Raw genomic sequence first — 20046 nt, 5'->3', positions numbered from 1 at the left:
AACATGAATGGAAAGACTTACATTTTGAAAAAATTGTCAAATATTGCTCAAAGTTTTGGTTTTTCTGACATTAAGGTGTAGAAATATATCTTTAAAGTGTAATGGAAACCCTTTTTTCTCATTTATGTGTCCCAGACTTGTTGTGGGGATCGTGACCAGTTCATTTCCAGTAAAGATGGAACAAACAAAAGCGAATTTCAGTTTTAGGAATGAAAATGAAGGAGAAAAGCTTAAAAAATCTGTAGCTAATTCCCTGCAGCAAGTAGAAAACCCCAAAATAACTCTACGTGGCTTCTTTGTATGAACCACAATTCTCAGAAAATCTCGTGACCAGATGAGATGTTATGAGAACTGAGGCTAACGCGATGATAAATCCTGCAAATCGCAACTGTTGTTTGTCAAAATTTACAAATATCGTTTTTATTTTGCAGAAAACTGCAATGGAAACGCAGCAACTGTTGAAACATACGTAACTGATCCTGAATTGCAGAACGCCTCACCTGAAACCTCTTTAACTCTGATGCGTTTCACTCCAGCACCTTTAAACTTCACACTGATAACGTCCATGTGTTGGTCGTTGCTTTTCTGGAGGTTTTAGTTTATCACATCAAATTTCCAAAGTGTTTATAATAGACATAAATTTATTGAAGCTATTTATGTTTAATCTTCAATGACTTGAAGACGTCATCATCTACGGTGATGTTCCCGTCTCTGGTAAAGTGTTAGCTTTGTTTATACCGGGAAATGCTACGTTGCTATCGTCAAGCCGAAACCCAAAAGACCCTTCAGTACAGATGCACAATCTTACATTTTTGGTGTAAGAAAATGTAAGATTTTAAGTACACACCTAATTCCAGAGATTACATAGATAAAATACAGTATTTCTCTGCATGTCTTGTTGGTCTTTTACAGACTTAAAAATCTCAAAATGATTTAATTTAATTCCTTCTGTAAAACAAGGAAAGAAATCCAAAAATATTGCAATATGTGAAGATGTCACATTGAATCTTAACTGTTTTAAGCAAAACGAGTAAGATGTGTGCATCATATCCCACATTCTCCCTGCAGCTGTTACTTTATCTGTTAATTATATTGTGATTGGCCGATATCCAATTCTGATATCTTCCTGAAAATTTTGTTCATCTTTCGCTTATGTGGTTTAGAAGTATTGTGTATCCTTTTCTAATAAAGGAATAAAGATTTTTAAATATGTTGAACAGGTCAGCTGAAAGCAGAACTTTAATAGGATTTACTTTCCCCATCTGCACATCTGTGTTCAGTTTGACTAAATGCAGAAGTTTCCTATAAGATGTTACAGATGTTGCATTGAAGACATTTAAACTTTCACTGTTTTTCAAACCAAAAACATTCAGACTTCACAGTCGATCATTTAGAGTTAATAAGCAAATTAATCAAATCAATTTACTCAGACATACAACAAAAACTCAAACTAGCTGATTGGCAGACGGTCGCTTCAGTAAAGCAGCCAATTGGAACCTACTGGCACTGTTTAGTGATGAATAATTCCACTGTCTCAGTGCATAATCTGCAGCCACATAAAATATGATTGAAGTGCATAGAAAGGACAATTTTCCAAATGACACCCAGCCGAACAACACAACGCATGCTGCAAAGAGAGGCTGTTACAAAAACAAGCTTTTATTGCTGTAATTGCAGCACTTGGCGTCACAACATAATGGAATTCAGTGACATTTAGAGGTTGGATGATTGAATGGAGGGAAAAGTTGAGGGTTTACTTTGAAGAGAGCGAGAAAGTTTCCTGTTATATACATATAAAAATGTTATAATTTATAAAATGTGATGTAACTGAGGAGGAAATCAGTGTTTTTGCATGTCACGGTCGCCGCGCCTGCACAACAACGATGTTGATTGGGTTTACTCAGAGGAGTGGGAGATTCTTCTAAAAACTTGACTGTTTTATGGAAACTAAAAATGATTTTTGTGAGTTCTTGTTATTAACTTTGCATGTTGTTATGTGGAATATCACCCAGGCTGCTGGTAAATGATGAAAAAATGCCATAAACAAGTTGACAAGGCTTTGCAGCGTCTTCCAGTGAGGGAGGTGTTTGCACTCTCTCTCCTTCTCTCTGATGTTGAGTGACCTTGGGTCGCACATCCTCTCCTCAAAATTTCATTACATCCCGCAGTAGGATGCCACAGTGTATATGCACAACAAACTGATTGAACTTGCTCTTCTTTCTCCCCCCCTCCCCCCTCCTTTCCTCCCCCGTGTCTCACCTTTGATGTGTGTTTTCTTTATTTTTCCTCCCTCTGCTGCCGTTATTTCCTTTACTTCTGTTCTCTTCTTCTCCATCTGGAATCTTATCACCTCTGTCGTCACCGCACCCTCCCCGTTGTTCCTCCCGTCCTCTACTCCCCCCCTCCCTCCCTTCCAGCCAAGCCCAAGAACTCAGCCAAAGTTGTGACGGTCCAGGCCGGCAGCAAGTCGGTGGTGGTGGCCCAGTGTGAGGCAGCGGATGGGAAACCGGCGGCCACCATCAAATGGTTGGCGTCGGTGGGAGGTAATCACTCCACCAGCACCACCAACGGGCCAGACGGCTTGGTGACGGTACGCAGCGAATACCGGCTGGTCCCCACGGCGGCGGACAACGACCGGGAGGTGACCTGCATGGTTGAGCAGAAGACACTGGAGCGGCCTTGGGCTCAGTCTCTCAAGCTTTCTGTGGAGTGTAAGCAGAACACACACAAACAGTTCCTCGTTGGTCATGTTTGCATCTGTTTTCTCTACAATTCAAGGTTGAGAGGTTGCAGGTTTTACAAAGGGGCCAACACATAACCGGAAATGGATAATCAGACACATATCCCTGAAGAGTGGGAGGAAAAACTGCACCACACGCTGATTTTTAAAGGGACACTGTGTTAAAAATGACACAACATTCCACCTTTTCAAACACCTATTGCAACAATGGTACATGTTGTGTAACAAAAAGCTTCGACAACGCCGATGAAACTTCATCAGATACCTCATGAAGCGTTCACTCAGGTGAAGAAGTTTCATAAATATTGCAAACTGCATCGCATCATTAGTGTGAGAGTATCGAGGCCAAAAAAGCAGAAACGTTATGAGGTAGCTGTAGTTGACACGAAGTGCTGGTGGGAAGGCTTTAAACACTGCTATTAGCTGTTTACATCATAAAATAAAATACAACTTTGCAGATGTTTCTATTAAAAGGTATTCGGTGTGTTCATAAAATTTTGTCCGCAGAAGAGCTTTAATGAAAATGGCGCCGTTGGTTCAGGGTTTTCCACTTCCTGCAGAGGATTTGCCACGACTTTTATTTCACTTTCTAAAACGTTGCATTTTCCTGTTGTTTGCCATAAAAGATGACACGTATATATTTTTTAATTGTACTGTAGAACCACTGTAATGGTTATCACTGTGGCATCAGAGCAAAAAGGTCGCTGGTTCGATCCTCGCTTGGGAGGGAGTCTCAAACGGTGGCCTTTCTGTGTGGAGTTTGCATGTTCTTCTCATGTATGCGATGGTTCTCTCTGGGTACTCCGGCTTCCTCCCAACGTCCAAAGACATGCATGTTAGGGTAACTGGTGACTCTAAATTGTCCCTAGTGTGGATTCAGTCTCTGTGTGGCCCTGCGATGGACTGGCGACTTGTCCAGGGTGTACCCTGCCTCTTGCCCAAAGACTGCTGGGATAGGCTCCAGCTCCCCCGCAACCCTTAATCGGACTAATCAGTTTGGATAATAAATGAATAATTATTTGATAAAAGATTTCTATGTCTACCTCCGTCCATACATTCCGTCCCTTCTTTATCTGAACTGAACGTCTGGTGATGCGGAAATGCAAAAGCAGAGTTTCCATGACACTTCTGTAATATGCTTTTATTTTGACAAGTCATGATATAATGAAAGCTTTTCAGTGATATTTGAGAAGTCTTTGTGTAATTTAGGTGTTTCCGTTGCCAGTTTTTGTCATGATATTTAGGTTTTGGGTGATTCTATGGGTGATGGAAAGGGAAGTATTTACTGTGACAAAAAGCCGACGTTGACCGCCACTTTGAAAGCTACTGAAACATGTAAATACACACTTGACCAACGAGCCTGGTGCATTTCATCACGTTCTACTAATATGCTGCCATGGTAACAAGCAACACTGTCCAACAAAACCCAAAGAACAAGTTAGCTTTAGGCTAATTTAGGCCGTATAGACGACTTGTCGAGGAGAAACCTGCCACCTCAGCTTCCCGGTTAAAAATCTTTCTCTGGCTTGTTTAGATTATCCTGTCATGCTGCCTTTTAAGTTTCCTGTTTCTCTTTCTTGGCGATGGTGAAAACGGTTCATGCATTTTTGTAAACAACAGTTGGAAAGAGTTTCTAACTAGTCGGGTTAGCATGCCTCTCGCTTATCTTCTGTTCTGGCGTCTTGATCACTCCACGCTGGTTTGTGCCGGTGGAAATGCCTCTTTATTCCATGTTAGTACTATTTGTATCTTACTGGTGGCTTTAGTTTCAAGATAGTCTTCTGGTTTACCTGCCGTATGTATAAAATCTGAATAGAGCTGCACAACATATTGTTTGAGCATCATCATAGACATGCAGTCACGTCGCGCGTCCTGCGGTGTAGGAGGCAATTTGGCCTAATGTTGTCATCACATTCAAGAGTACCTGACTCAAAGAATTATTTATTTCCATTGGCGATAAGCAGACATTTATGGTAACACACAATTAACATTTGCATTTTAGAGAAGGAAACATGTAGGCAGGTATGAGCACAATAAAAGCAAACAATAAAAAATGACGAGGATAACCCAAATACAGAAAAATACGTTTGCAGAAAGAGGTCAGGTCAGCACAGGTATTTGTCAACAAGATGGCAGGAGTGCTGCATATTTTAAAGCTTAAAAATTTCCTGTATTTTGTCATGTTGCAATGTATATTTGTCACAGGGTCAGTTTTTCCCCATATTATGCAGCCTATGTCAGATTATTAGCTGAGGTCATAATACACTAGTAATAACACACACATATTTCTATGCACACAGTGATTTTTAGCCTGTAAACAACAGAAAAAGTTGCAGAATATCTATTTATTACTCTGTAATGGTCATAAGAGCAGCTAATGTTATAAATTATGCACCGCAAACTAAAGAAAAATCTGCTAGTAATAAGAAATTGTAGAAAAACTATTTTAATCTTTGTTGACTTGCAGCCTGAAACTAAGTGTAAACTAAACTTCACACGCCGTTCATTTAATCCCTGGAATTCCATTCTAATTTGCTTGGGATTAAAATAAAACTTTGAAAAGCTTCCTTCAGCCTGACCTGCCTGCCGTTCGCTCCACGCTTGCAGAGATGGAAAAGATTCTTTGTTCAGTCCTTTTTTCTTATTTTTATAATCTCCAGTTTATGGATGCAAACACACAGATACACAGATGACAGACTGGCAGTCAAACTCCCGTTAAGCTCTTGGCAGCGATAACAGGATATACATATAAGACAACACTTGACGTAAGACTCCTGCCTCTACACACAATCAAAAGGAAAAAAAAAAAAAAAGGCTGCCCATCAACCTGCCAGATTATCTTCCCAGGTCTGTTGGAGGCTCATTCAGCGTCAACGTGAATTACTTACCATTGTGGGAGTATTTTGCACATGTGTGTATACGGTCTTTTTTTTACCACTCATTCATGGGAGAACAGACAAAAATGTCCTGAAGCTTAACAGAAAAGAAGGTTTGACAGCACACACACACACACACACACACACACACACACACACACACACACACAGATGCCTTGCTGAGTGTGTGTCAGTTTGGTGGAAGTGTGAGGGATCATTTCTCCTCTCTGCAGTGTAACTCAGATCAGCTTTTTATAGGTCAGCGCTCACTCGGAGGAGCACACTTACATGTCACACCACACACACTTACCTCCTGTCCTCTTTCCTCCTCCTCTTCCTCTCACAGCTCTGACAAACTCTTCTCTCCTTAAACTCATCGCTCCATGTCACCGTATCTTTTCCCCCTTTTTTAATTGTAAAACATGAATCCTTCCTGCTTCTTTTAACCTCCTCCACACACTGCCTTGGCTTGAGTTCATCTTACATGAACTGATTTCCTCGTCCTGTTGGGAAAGAAATGCTTTGATTGAGAGAAAAACCTTTGAAGGTGACAAAATTTTCCTTTTTTTAACCCTTGCATTTTCATTAGATAGAGCTGATAAACCAAGTACCGCCATTGCAGGCGCTTAAATTAAGGTTTGTTTTACAGGTACAGCGAAATTATGACAACCAATCAGTCAGACAGGATGATGTAATTCTGCGCCAATCAGTCCATCTCTCCTGACTCATCATCATCTCCGACTCATCGTCTTCATGCTGCCATTTATCAACACATTACAAGTCCTGCCACAGTTTACAGATGTTGAGCTCCAGGTTTGCTAAAACGGCACATAAATTGTGCTGCTTGTCATGAGTAGGGATTGCACATGACCTACAAAGAATGACGTTTATCAGCTTAATGATTAAACAAACACAAGAGGTGCAGAAAGGCAGGACTGTAAGGTTAATAAATCCATCCATGAAGAGTTTAAAAACAAACACAAAGGACTGAACGTGAGCAGACAGTGAAGTTTTACGTCATAATAAGCTGCTGCAGGAGACAGAAAGCTGGGATGTGCAGACACAGGAAGGCAAATGAGTCGCAGTCAAGTTACTGATTCCAAACAGGAAGAAAAACTAGCAGGAAGTAAAAGACTAAACTGGGAGCAAAGCAATGTTCAGGAAAACAGTAAAACAGTTTCATGAAAGCAATAAACACAGAAACATAACCAAACAAGAGCATCTGATGAAAACATCGCCAGACAAGTCTGCCTGAAGCTCTGTCCTCGGGGTCACAGTCCTGCAGATTTGACATATTTCCTTTCTCCAGCCCGCCTGATTCAAATCAAATGGATCCATCAGCTTGTTAAAGTTCTGCACAATGACCCATTCGTTTGAGTCAGGTGTGTTGATGCAAGGAAACACCTAAAACCTGCAGGACAGACGCCCTCCAGAAGTTTAAAGCAGCTCTATGATGCTATGTCTACTTTTCTGAGCTCTCTATAGTGTTATAGTGTTGAATAGCATCAGACATTTGAGCGGTGACTGTTTTTATCACCTAAGCGCATGTTTGAGTTTTCCAGCACTCTCTCCGTTTGGTTTCCATGGCGACAGAAACGACTGGTCTTAGAGAGTTTTTTTCTACTGCAAACAATTAGTGACATCCCGGGGGACGGACTCAGTGATTGGTCATCTTCTCTAGGTTGTGTACGTTGATGAGAAGAAAGCCACGCCCACCTTCACTGCTCAGTACAACTACTCCTAGCAGTTGACCAATCAGACGCAGCCCAGCAGGACAGAGGGCGGAGCTTTCTCTGAGACGATCAATACAAAATGAATGAAGGAGTTTGTGAAAATTCTTGATTATTTCTTGTTCTTATGGACTTGCATATTAAAATAAATCAAACTGAAGCGAGGATAATAGAGACACTTTAATCCCTGGCCTACGGTGAGGAGGTGCAGAAGCTAACGGTGATCCAGGAGGAAGAACTTTCATGTTAATACAGCAACAATAAATGGGCTTATAGCAGATGTCAGGTAGAAGACAAACTCACCTGAAGACGGCATCAACTATCAGAAAGTTAGATGGTTTACTCACCACACATACCTGTGTTTCCAAGCCAACTAGAGTATTAATATCCTGACATGTCCTTCAGTATCCATCTGTGTTTAGATGTGTTTTTATGTTGATTTCTTTCGATTTGATGGGTCAAAAAAGGTCTTCTACCTTTTGGTGTCCTTTAAGGAGCAAAAGACAAAACTCACATTGTGTTCCACGGGAAGTTTAGAAAAATTTGCACCATAAGGTGACAAATTCTCAGAAGCTACATGTATCATATGTCCTGCTGGGTTTTTGTGGATTAATCCACTTTCACTTCACACATTTTGAGTATTTGTAACTGTAAGTTTGTTGTATGATACTCCATTGCTACAACGGCAACAGTAAAGATTCTGATTCTAGAAACCAGATGCTAGCTGACATGCTAGCCTTTTAGCATGCTAACTACTAGGGGTTTAACGATACGCTTTTGTCCAGGTTTGATTCTGATTTTTTGGGTGCCAATTCGATTTAAATTGTGATTCTTACAAATCTCCAATATTGCTGATTTTTGTAGATTAAAAAAAAAAAAAAAAGTATAAAACTTTTTAAAACTCAGACCATCATTTTGCTGCTATAATGCCCAAGAACACAAGGAAAAAGTCCAATAAAAACAGTAAAAATGACAAAAAAAATTATAGTGCATTTATTTTATTTATTTAAAAGAATAAATAGATTTTTTTTAACCGAAAAAAATCTATTTTTTTTAACAAAAACAAAAATTGTAAAGAAAAAAATCCTAAGTTCCGATTTTTTTATTCGATTTTCCCACCGCTACTAACTATAACAACTACTGATGTGTTAAGGTAAAGCTACTGAATTTTGACAGATTTTGTTAGAGATTCGCTCCCTATCAACGGCTAATAAGGCATTCATATTGCATCCTACCTGTACTGTCTTATCATTTCCGCTGTTCCTTTCTCTTTTTACCCTCTCTTTCTCTGACAACCTCGTCTTGCTTTATTTCTAAATTAGATGAAGAGGAAAATGTTTGATTTAGCTGGGGATCAATTTTTAAACACACCTTTTTAATTAGAAGACATTGCATTCAGCAGCACAGTTCAGTTACTCTCAGTAAATTCTCTTATTACTTTTCTTCTCATCCTTTATCTACTAGATGTAACTAATTTGAGCTAAAAGTAAATAACCATTTTAAGTGTTGTAAATAAAATCATTGGCAAGCGTTTTGTAGAAACTAGCTTCCCAGCATGCAGTGTGACATGCCCTCTACATCACACAGACCCATTTTCAGCTTCTACATTTTAGAAACTTAGAACCATCTGCTTTTATCTGCATTGCTTTTAATTTTTACTTTGATAAACTGCCAAATAAAACCTGTCAGATATAAAAGGTTAGCCGATATGATTCGGTTCAGTTCATCTTAAAATAGAACCAATAACTAGTCTCGTTAAGGAAAACCAACTGATTGCATCAGATCTGGACTTCGAGTCAATCTCCCCATCCTGACCTGCAGGAAACAGCTGTAAAACAGAAAAAAAGTCTCTTTTAACAGGAAGGAAAAATCTCCATGAGCAGTCTGAGGAAGGACGGCCATCTGCCTCGACCGGCTGGGGGTGGAGAGGACAAGAAAGAGCGTCAACACGCACCATAACTCTAAGTTGGGGATACCTGCTGAGGAAGATAAAGAGAGGAACACGCTAATGACAGTAATAATGTCATGGAGAGAGAAATGGAGGGAAGTGTGCTCCCCCAGCAGCCTCAGCCTACAGCAGCACGGCTGGAAGGATAACTAAGAGTTATCAAGTCAGTCCTAACTACGAGCTTTATGAAACAAGCTGAAAGGGGGGAAATGGGAAAACCAAAAAACACCTTAAATGGGAGGGTCCAGTGTGGGTCTAGCGGGGTCCTTTGACGGTGTAGGCTCTGTAGTAGAGCTTCTGAACCGATGTGGGGCCACACACTGACCCAGTTTTAATGCATGAGCGCTAGCATAGGACGAACCAAAAGTAGTAACACAGATAAATCAGACATAGGTTGGCTGTGGCCCTCCGATGGTGGCAGGTGCTGTCTGAGGTCGAGGTGTTGGGTTGGGCCATGGGGGCAGGTGGTCTGGTGCGCAGTGGGCGGTATGGGATCCACCCAGTTAACTAGAAGAACCTGCCTTCAAAGCCTGTAGATGGTTCTACCAGTTAATATTAGCCGTCTTCTGCAAGTCGTAGCAGTAGAAGTCATAGTAACGTCAAAGTATTCCCATTGGCTCTCATAACTAACATCCTACATAAATGCCAGTCACAATCAGTTTTACTTTCCTTTTCTTTTTTCTTTAGTTTTTCCTTTATTTTACTTCTATTTATATTTCTCTCCCCCCTCCTCCTCTGAATAGTCCCTTTGCCTCATTATGTTCCTACACCTTGTTTGTTTCTGCCATATTTCAGTCTTACAGTCTGTTTGTCTAGTTTTTCACATTTTGTCTTCTGTAAATGTTGACGTTACCTCAATAGGAAAAAAAAAAGAGAGGGATGCTTTCAAAACCCAAATGTTTAGCTGGTCGTCTAACAACCGAAGGTTCTGCCTCCTGTTGCAATGGTTGAAATGGTTGAGTCTAAAAAGCATAACAACAACTACATGATATCCATGTTGCGTTTATTTTCAGTTCTGCTGTGGTATTTCCTTCTCTGCTGCAACTATGATCAGTGTTGAATTTGGTGTATTTTTCTGATCACCACTAATCAGCCTCTTTGCTTTAACATTGACAGCCATTAGTGAGTATAAATGATTTCTCTTTTTATTCCCATGATTATTGGAAAAGAGCTTTAAAATTGGAATTAACATTCAGGAAATATTAAAGGACGATCATTAATTCAGCATCTTTTTATTCTTTGGTTCCCAGCGCTGATGTTTGAGCCCGAGACATCTGCAGCCTGGTACTAGACTCTTTCCTGTTGTCCTTAAACTACATTCTGGGTCTCCTTCCAGATATGTTTGCCCTTAAAATCTCTAACACAAAAGATCCAGAAGCCATTCTGCTCATGCCCAAACACGCTCTTCATCGCCTCCAAGGAAACATCTCCCATAAGTCACCGAGACATAAACCCTACAACCACACCGACGAGGCGGTTAGATCACACACTACTGTAAAAACATCTTTTTATTGACGAGGCTGAAAGATAAACACCAACTCACCCTGAATTTAGTCTATTTTTATTGATGTCAGATAGAATAAATGAATGTTTTGTTCTTTCAGACCCTCCATCTGTGTCCATTGAAGGCTACGATAACAACTGGTACGTCGGCCGTTCTGATGCTGCGCTGCTCTGCCAGGCCACCGGCAACCCTCTGCCCAGCACCATCACCTGGACTTTGTAAGAACCACAGCATGATCAGTCCATCTATGTAGCCATGTATCTGTCCCCTCCTGGGAAGATGTCTGCAACAATTATATTATATAAAGAAGGGCAAAATTGCAGAAAACTCAATTTTATTTCATGATTACTTTTCAATAAATAGTTTAAGGCGACAATGCACACAAACACACAAACACACACACACACACACACACATATATATATATATATATATATATATATATATATATATCTCAGTATATCAGTAATCATCTACAAACAGATAGAGAAACATATCCTGGTAAAGTTAGAGTAAACACAAAATAAACTTAAAAATGTGTATATAAATGTGTGTATAAATTATATATATATATATATATATATATATATATATATATATATATATATATATATATATATATATATATATATAAATATGTGTATGTATATATATATATATATATATATATATATATATATATATATGTGTGTATATATATATATATATATATATATGTATATATATATATATGTGTGTATATATATATATATATATATATATACATATATATATATATATATATATATATATATATATATATATATATATATATATATATATATGTTTAGAAGTTATTTCATCTGAAAATTTGGCATATTTAGGGGCGTGTCCTTTTGATTGACAGGTACCCAATCTCCCACTTCAAGAATGTAGAAGAACCGCGGTTTTTAGCCAGCACGACTTAGCTTTAGCCCGCTTACCTCCATTAGCTGGTTAGCTCCGGTTAGCTCCTTTTAGCTCTAGGTTAGCTCAGATAGCCCTTAGCTACAGCAGGTCAGAATTCGCTAGATGCCAATCATCCACCCCCACGCTCACAGCCCCCCTCTCAGCCCTCTTTGCCCATTTTTGTATTTTCCGGGAGAGACGACAGACGTGACGCCGCCATCATGGCGACGGTGGGAACCGCCCAGTGAGCTTTAATTCAGCTCTTCAGAAACGTACGGGTGACATCACAGAGGCTCCGTCCATATTTTAGATGCAGTCTATGGTTTTGCAGTTCACATAAAAATTTTTATTTAAAACACAGAATTTAAAAAAAAAATGTTTATACACTAATTTATTCTTCTGGTACAGGCCAGGGAATAAACCTGAGCAGGTTTTGGACACAAGTCGAGTGGGAGCAGCCGGGAATGGTCCCAGTTTAATTCAGAGCAGGACTAAAATAAACTAGTTGTGTTTGGAGACACCGAACAGCTGTTCACGTCTGTGGATGTTGTCATGTTAATTCTGACAAAATATCACATCCACAAACCGCTTTCTTCTTTTTGTTACTATATTTTCTGTTAAAACTTGATTTTTATGTTTCATTCTATTTCATTTAATATCTCCTAATGCACCGCCTCAGTGTTTTATCTCTTCTGTTATCTGTCTTTTTCTCCACCTTCTTCTACCCCTCCCTCCTCTTTCCTTCCACTGGATCTCCCCAACATTTTCTCATGTTTCTCTTTTCCTTTTTCCCCCCTTCCCCTGCGTCCTCCACCCTCCTCCGCAGGGCTTCTGGTCCTTTGCCAGACACGGTTGTGGTGGAGAGCAACAAGCTGACAGTGAGGAAGGTGGATTACTCCGTCAACACCACCTTCATCTGTGAGGCCAAAAACAAGCACGGAACCAGCAGGCAACAGCTCACCCCCTTTGTCATTGGTGAGTGTGTAAAAACACACAGCAGAGATCCGTGCATGTTTACGTTAAGATGTCACACACACGCACACACATGCTGCGTGACACGCTGTTACTCATGCAGGGGAAAATGCACATGTGGAGTTTGTCCACTGCACCCTGACAAAAGCACACACACACACACACACACCCAGCCAGGCAGATACACCTGCACTCATGCATGCACAGAAACTTAAATCTGTCCTTCTGACACACACACATGCTGGGATCAGCGCTGATCAGTCTTCATGCTGGATTTTTTCCGTTTTTCCACGGTTTCTTCCTCGCTGGCCGACTTTTCCACTGACGCTCCGGTGGAAGCTTTTGATTGGCCCTTTCCCCACAGCAGGGCCAAATGGCAGGACACGGGCCAACGCTTCAAACTTCAGATGGAAGTCGCTCTCCTGAAATGGAGGTTTGTGCAGCCGCAGCGCATCCAGGAAGCGGCACCTCTGCTGGGTTTGAAGCGAATGCTGGTGCTTGGCTGAGGAAAAGTAGGCCTTCATTAGCGTGTTTGGCCCTGCCGTGGACACGCCGGTGCAGGGATTTTTAGAGGATTGCATCATTCTTCCAAAGGGTTCGAGTTGGTGTGAGCCAGTTTGCAGTGGGTTGCTTTCCTTTGTCTTCCCTTTTTTTTTCCTTTTCTTTCCAGCCACAAATATTTTTTACTAACATTTCCTGATTTTTCTCATGTTTTCTTCCCTCTTTTACCTTTAAACCCCCCCCCCCCCCCCCTTCTTTTGGGTGAGATTATAATGATTGTGTCTAAATTAAATCAGACTTTCTGCTCGGGTTTGACTTTTGACATTTGGCGCTTTTTAAATCTCTTTTCTGCCCTCTGATTCCCTCACACATCCATCTGACACACATCTGCAAATCCAGCAACATGTCCTCATGCAGAAATAGCTTTTCTTTCTTTTTTTTGGTCCTTTTTACATCTCCGTGTACCAAACACCTCTTATTCAGCTGCTGAGAATCATCTCCTTCCATTTGTGCAGCTTTTATTTCCTTTTTTTTCTCATTTTGTGGAATTAGTTGGAAATAATCGGCATGTTGAGATTTGGAAGAAAACATGATTTTTTTTTTTAAACATATTTTTTAGCCAGAAGACAGCAAGAAAGCTACATTTAGAAAATCCGTGGGAAATCAGAGCTGAAGATTTGAATTGTGTCCTCTGAAAACAAAGATGCTTTGTATCCGAGCGGTGTGCTGGGAGTGTGGGAGGTTCAGAAGTGGCTAAGCTGCTACTGTTCTTGCTACAAGCGTAGCATTGTGGCTGACTCAAAGTATCAAGGAGGGTTTGCTTTCCATCTCTAACACACACATACACACACTTTTACACACAAAACACGGCGCTAAACTCGTCTAAATCCCTTCCAGAGTCATGTAAAACCTTCACACAGTCCACACACTCTTTAAATGCTTTGAGGACTCACATACACACATTTTCTTCTTTTTTTTTCATCTTTCTAAGTACCTGAGATCAAGGCCAGACTTTGCGACTATCCTCCTCTGTGTTGCATGTGTCCTTGCTGTTTCATGGTTGCCTGTGTTCTGCAGCTCTAAAACAAGCGGATCGGTCTATTCAACTTTCAATTCAATTCAACTTTATTTATATAGCGTCAAATCCCGGCAATGCCATCTCAAGACACTTTACAGACAGAGGGGAAAACATAATGAAGGCCAATTCATAACAGCCTATATAAGGAAACCAACAGATTGAGTTGAGTCCAACTCAATGTCCCATCCTGAGCAAGCACACTGGCGACAGTGGGAAGGAAAAAACTCCCTTTTAACAGGAAGGAAACCTCCGTCAGAACCCGGCTCAGGACAGGCAGCCATCTGCCTCTGCTGTGTGGGGGGAAGAGGACAGAAAGACAACAGACAACAGGAACTGCTACTCCCGGCCAGGGAGACCTGCTGAGACAGGAGACATACATGTTAATGATGCAACACTGTTATGGGGGGGGGGGGGGGGGTAAAAGAAAGAGATAAAGAGAAAAAGAAAGAAGCTCAGTGTATCAGGAAATGTCCCTCAGCAGTCTAAACCTATAGCAGCATAACTAAGGGATGCTAACCATCCCTAGCTATAGGACTTATCAAAAAGATAAGTCTTCAGCCTAGTCTTAAAGGTGGGGAGGGTGTCTGCTTCCCTAACACTAACTGGGAGCTTATTCCATAAGAGAGGGGCCTGATAACCAAAGGCTCTGCCTCCTGCTCGGCTCTTTGAGACTCTAGGAACCACAAGTAAGCCTGCAGTCTGCGAACGAAGTACTCTACTTGGTATATAAGGAACAATGAGGTCTTTGATATATAGTGGTGCCTGGTTGTGGAGGGCTTTATATGTAAGGAGAAGGATTTTAAATTCTATTCTAGATTCAACAGGCAGCCAGTGAAGAGAGGCTAAAACTGGAGAAATATGATCTCTCATGCTGGTTCTGGTCAGGACTCTGGCTGCAGAATTCTGGATCAGCTGAAGGCTTTTCAGGGCATATTTAGGACAGCCCAGTAATAGAGAGTTACAGTAATCTAGTCTCGAAGTAACAAAAGCGTGAACCAGTTTTTCTGCATCACTCCGAGACAGAATGTCCCTAATTTTGGCTATATTACGTAAATGAAAGAAGGCTGTTTTAGTAACCTGCTTAATATGTGGGCCAAAGGACAGGTCAGGGTCAAATATTACTCCAAGGTTTCTCACTGTAGCACTGGAAGCTAAAGTAATGCCATCCAGGTTCATTACAAAACCGGAAAATTTAGCTCTGAGTTTTTCAGATCCAACGAGAATTACTTCAGTCTTATCTGAGTTTAAGAGGAGAAAATTTCTAGACATCCAAGTCTTTATGTCTATGAGACAATTTTGTAGCCTATTGGGCTGATTTGTTTCATCTGGTTTAAAGGATAAGTATAGTTGAGTATCATCTGCATAACAATGAAAGTTTATTCCATGCTGTTTAATAATTTTGCCTAAAGGGAGCATATATAGCATGAAGAGTACTGGTCCAAGTACAGAACCTTGAGGAACTCCATGACTTACTGTAGTTTGGGAGGAGGACTTGTCATTTACATGAACAAACTAAAGTCTATCAGATAAATATGATTTAAACCAGCTTAACGCTGTACCTGTAATTCCAATCACCTGTTCTAGTCTTTGTAACAGAATGTTATGATCGACTGTATCAAATGCAGCACTAAGATCAAGCAAGATAAGTACGGACACAAGTCCTTTGTCTGAGGCCATAAGAAGGTCATTAGTAACTTTCACCAATGCTGTCTCAGTGCTATGATGAGCTCTAAATCCTGACTGAAACTCCTCGCATAAATTATTTCTGCTCAGGTGGGCATGTAGCTGAGCTGAAACTATTTTCTCCAGAATTTTGGACATAAACGGGAGGTTAGATATAGGTCTATAATTTGCTATCACCTCTGGATCCAGAGATTGCTTTTTAAGTAAAGGCTTGATTACAGCAGTTTTAAATGATTGTGGTACATATCCTGTCACTAAAGACATACTGATAAGATTTAGTAGTGATGTATTAATTAAAGGGAAAATGTCCTTAAAGAGGCTCGTTGGGAGAGGGTCTAAGATACAGGTGGATGGTTTAGATGAAGCTATTATTTTAGTTAATTCAGAGGGTTGGACAGGACAGAAACTATTTAGACACAAGTCAGATCCTGGTTCTAAGGATGCTTCAGAGACCACAACAGGCTCAACATTATAGGTAGAAGGAAGAGTATTGTGAATTTGATCTCTAATAGTGTCAATTTTATTCCTGAAAAAATACATGAAATCATCACAGCTAAGTGAGAAAGGAATACATGGCTCCACAGCGCTCCGGCTCCTAGTAAGCCTAGCTACAGTGCTGAAAAGAAACCGAGGGTTGTTTTTGTTTTCCTCTATCAATGATGAATAATAAGCTGTTCTTGCCGTACGTAAGGCTTTTTTGTATACGATTAAACTTTCTTTCCATGTTAAGTGAGACTCCTCTAGTCCTGATGAATGCCATCTGTTTTCCAAACGCCTTGATGCCTGTTTTAGAGCTCGAAGCTGGGAATTAAACCAGGGAGCCTTCATAATCTTACCTAATTTCTTCTTCTTTAGGGGAGCAACATTATCCAAGGTTGTACGCATTGAAGCTGTTATAGTATCAGCATGTTGATCAATCTGAGCAGGAGTAAGGCTTAAAGGGGGACTCTCAGTCATGCTAACACATGGTAGATGTGAAAAAATTGATTCAATTGATTGTTTAAATTTTGTAATATTATTGTCTGATAAACATCTACTATAGTATTTTTGGTCAGTGAGTAATCAAATAAAGTGAATTCAAAGGTTAACAAGAAGTGATCGGACAAGACAGGGTTTTGAGGAAATACTTTGAGCTTATCAGTCTCAATACCATATGTTAGATCAAGAGTGTGACCATGAGTGTGAGTGGCTCCATTGACATTTTGTGAAAACCCAATTGAGTTTAGAATAGAGCTAAAGGAAATGTTTAAACTATCATTTTCAACGTCAACATGAATATTAAAATCACCTAGTACAATGACCTTATCAGTAGTCAGCACTAACTCAGACAAGAGATCAGAGAATTCGGTCAGAAACTCGGAGTAAGGTCCAGGTGGGCGATACACTAATGCTAAAAGGAGCGGTTTCTCTGAATTCCATTTTGGATGAGATAAATTTAATGTCAGGAATTCAAAGGATTTATAGTTAGTTTTGTGCTTAGGATTAATTAAAAATTCTGACTTAAAGATAGCTGCAACACCTCCTCCTCTGCCTGTAGTTCTAGGAATGTGAAAGTTTAAATAGTTAGCTGGCGTAGCTTCATTAATACTAACATAATCCTCTTGCTGTAACCAGGTTTCCGTAAGACAGAATAAATCAATGTGGTGATCACCTATCAAGTCATTGACTAATAAAGACTTATTTGGGAGGGATCTAATATTCAGTAGGCCACACTTTATTGTCTTATTTTCAGATTTTATTAGATCCATTGTTTTTATTTTTATGAGGTTTTCACGATTAACCCCAGAAGTGTTTTTGTGTTGTTTAATTCTTACTGCTGGGAAGTTGTATAAGGTCGGAATGGGGTTTTGGGTGGGCGGCGGCAGGTGGGAAGCTGCAGAAAAGTGTGTAGGACTACAATTCTGCCTCCTGGTCCCAACCCTGAGTTGTCAATTTAGCTGACTAATAAGAGTCCATATTGCTAGATAAGAGAGCGGCTCCATCCAACGTGGGATGGATGCCATCTCTCCTAATAAGACCAGGCTTTCCCCAAAAAGCGCTCCAATTATCTATAAAACCCACGTTGTTATCGGGACACCACCTAGACAACCAGCGGTTGAAGGATGACATGCGGCTAAACATGTCATCGCTGATTAAATTTGGCAAGGGACCAGAGAAAACTATGGAGTCCGACATGCTCTTGGCAAAGTTACACACCGAAGCAACATTAATTTTAGTGACCTCCGATTGGCGTAACCGGGTGTCGTTACCGCCGACGTGAATTACAATCTTACGGTATTTACGTTTAGCCTTAGCCAGCAGTTTCAAATACGATTCGACGTCGCCCGCTCTGGCCCCAGGAATGCATTTGACTATGGTCCCCGGTGTCTCTAGAGCCACGTTTCTGACTATGGAACTACCTATAATCAGGGTTTCTGCCTCAGCGGGTGTGTCACTGAGCGGGGAAAATCTGTTAGAAACGTGAACAGGTCGGTGGTGGCCAGTGGGTTTTGGTTTGGGGCTACGCTTCCGCCTGACCGTCGTCCAGCCCGCCTCGGCTCCCGGCTGCGCGGGAACTGCTGAGGGACGGCTTGGGATGGCTGCCCTGGCTGGTAGCTCCGCACTGGCTAATGGGGGCTTGCTGACTAACTGCTTCCCTAACTGAGTGCGGAGCTGGGCTTCTAACTCACAGAGCCTCGCCTCCAAAGCTGCCAAGCTGCTACACTTAATACACCTACCGTTATCACTAAAGAAGGCGGAGGAGTAGCTAAACATCAGACACACCGAGCAAGAAAAGGCAGGGGACCGGGGTGTGGGAAGAGAGCTAGCAGCCATGCTAAAACCGAGTGCTTGAGCTGTTTAAGTCAGTAAACAGAAAGCCAAAGATCCCAAAAATAAATGCAATATATAGAACAGTGGTTTGGGAAGATATTGTGCGCTAAAGTGAGTGGTTGGTTAACAATAGATAGAAGTTAGAAAGAAGTTAAAGGAGCCAACGGCTCGTAGCAATCCGCAGTGACACACGCTAGGGAAACAGGAAATGACACAATACGTTACCGCAACGTCAGCGCGTCCAGGAGGTCTGAAGTAGCGTAGCGAGTCTTGGTTGAAGAAGGCGAATGCCAGAAGTCAGACGTGTTATGAGCTGACGGAGCACTTTATTGAAAGTGATGCCTGGTGTTTTAGCTCTCACCTCTTTCCACAATGACATCCTACAAGTAAAAGAGAATTACTGTAGTACTTCAGAACTGTTTAATACAAGCTGACACAGAAGTGCGATCTTGATAATTGTGGTGCTTCACACTGTGACAAGTATTTAAACACAAATGTATTTTAAACTACTCGACAATTCCTGTCATTTTTTTTTGTTTTGTACCTTTTATTGTGTAAATTGGAATCAAGCCTGCACGATATTAACCCTTTTACCTCTGTGACGCTGCTTAAAAAACATTTACCCGCGGTAAAATCCGCATATTTCTGCAAACACGAGGTAAAAGTCAGCATACGTGTTACTTGTGCAGAATAAATGAAGATGGTATGTTGCATAAATGGAAAAAAAAATCTAACTTGCCTGTAAAAAAAACTAAACAAACACTTTTATTTTGAACATGAAAATCCTCGAGCAACGCTGCAGGCATATCTAAACGTCTACCGACTCATGGAAGGACATGTGAACTTCTTCTCTGCCAAATTTAATGCAGATGAAGTAAATCAGAATAAAACCAGGAAGGTTTTAGTGCTTTAGAGTTCAGGTGACGTCTACAAAACGGCGCAGTTTGCCAGCATCTGTTCTTAATGGTTAAGATCATATTTGATGTGAAACAACACTGAATAATTTGAGAAAATTTCTAAATATATGGACCATCCTCGTTTCTTGTCACTGATCACGTGACTTGCACATCAGCGACGTTCATGGATGGCGAGAAAATAACCAAAGCAGGCAGACTGGTACCAGTTCAGGTGCTAGCTTGTTTAGTCAAAATGCCTTTAGATGTACCAGTTTCTAATGATGGGGTTTTGTTTTTCAGACCATCTGCTGACCCTTAATGATGGGATAAATGAGAGATCACAGTAGTCACATTTCTGTTCATTTGCTGGCTGCACAACC

General features: G+C 40.7%; 1 protein-coding gene across 1 annotated transcript in view; it reads left to right on the top strand.

Moving 5' to 3' along the window:
• Window positions 1-20046, top strand: part of pvrl2l (PVR cell adhesion molecule related 2 like) — a gene marked incomplete at its 3' end in the record, with an annotated part of 240613 nt that overhangs the window by 185348 nt on the left and 35219 nt on the right. Inside the window, exons 4-6 of the mRNA XM_079259111.1 lie at window positions 2418-2711; window positions 10899-11016; window positions 12552-12700. Of these exons, the coding sequence (XP_079115237.1) occupies window positions 2418-2711; window positions 10899-11016; window positions 12552-12700 (561 nt within the window). The remainder of the gene's footprint in view (window positions 1-2417; window positions 2712-10898; window positions 11017-12551; window positions 12701-20046) is intronic.

The sequence above is a fragment of the Telmatherina bonti genome (assembly GCF_933228915.1).
Source record: "Telmatherina bonti genome assembly, chromosome: 19".
NCBI classification, from domain to species: Eukaryota; Metazoa; Chordata; class Actinopteri; order Atheriniformes; family Telmatherinidae; genus Telmatherina; species Telmatherina bonti.
The sequence above is the reverse complement of the archived record's forward strand: the minus strand, read 5'-3'. Positions and strand labels throughout refer to the sequence as shown.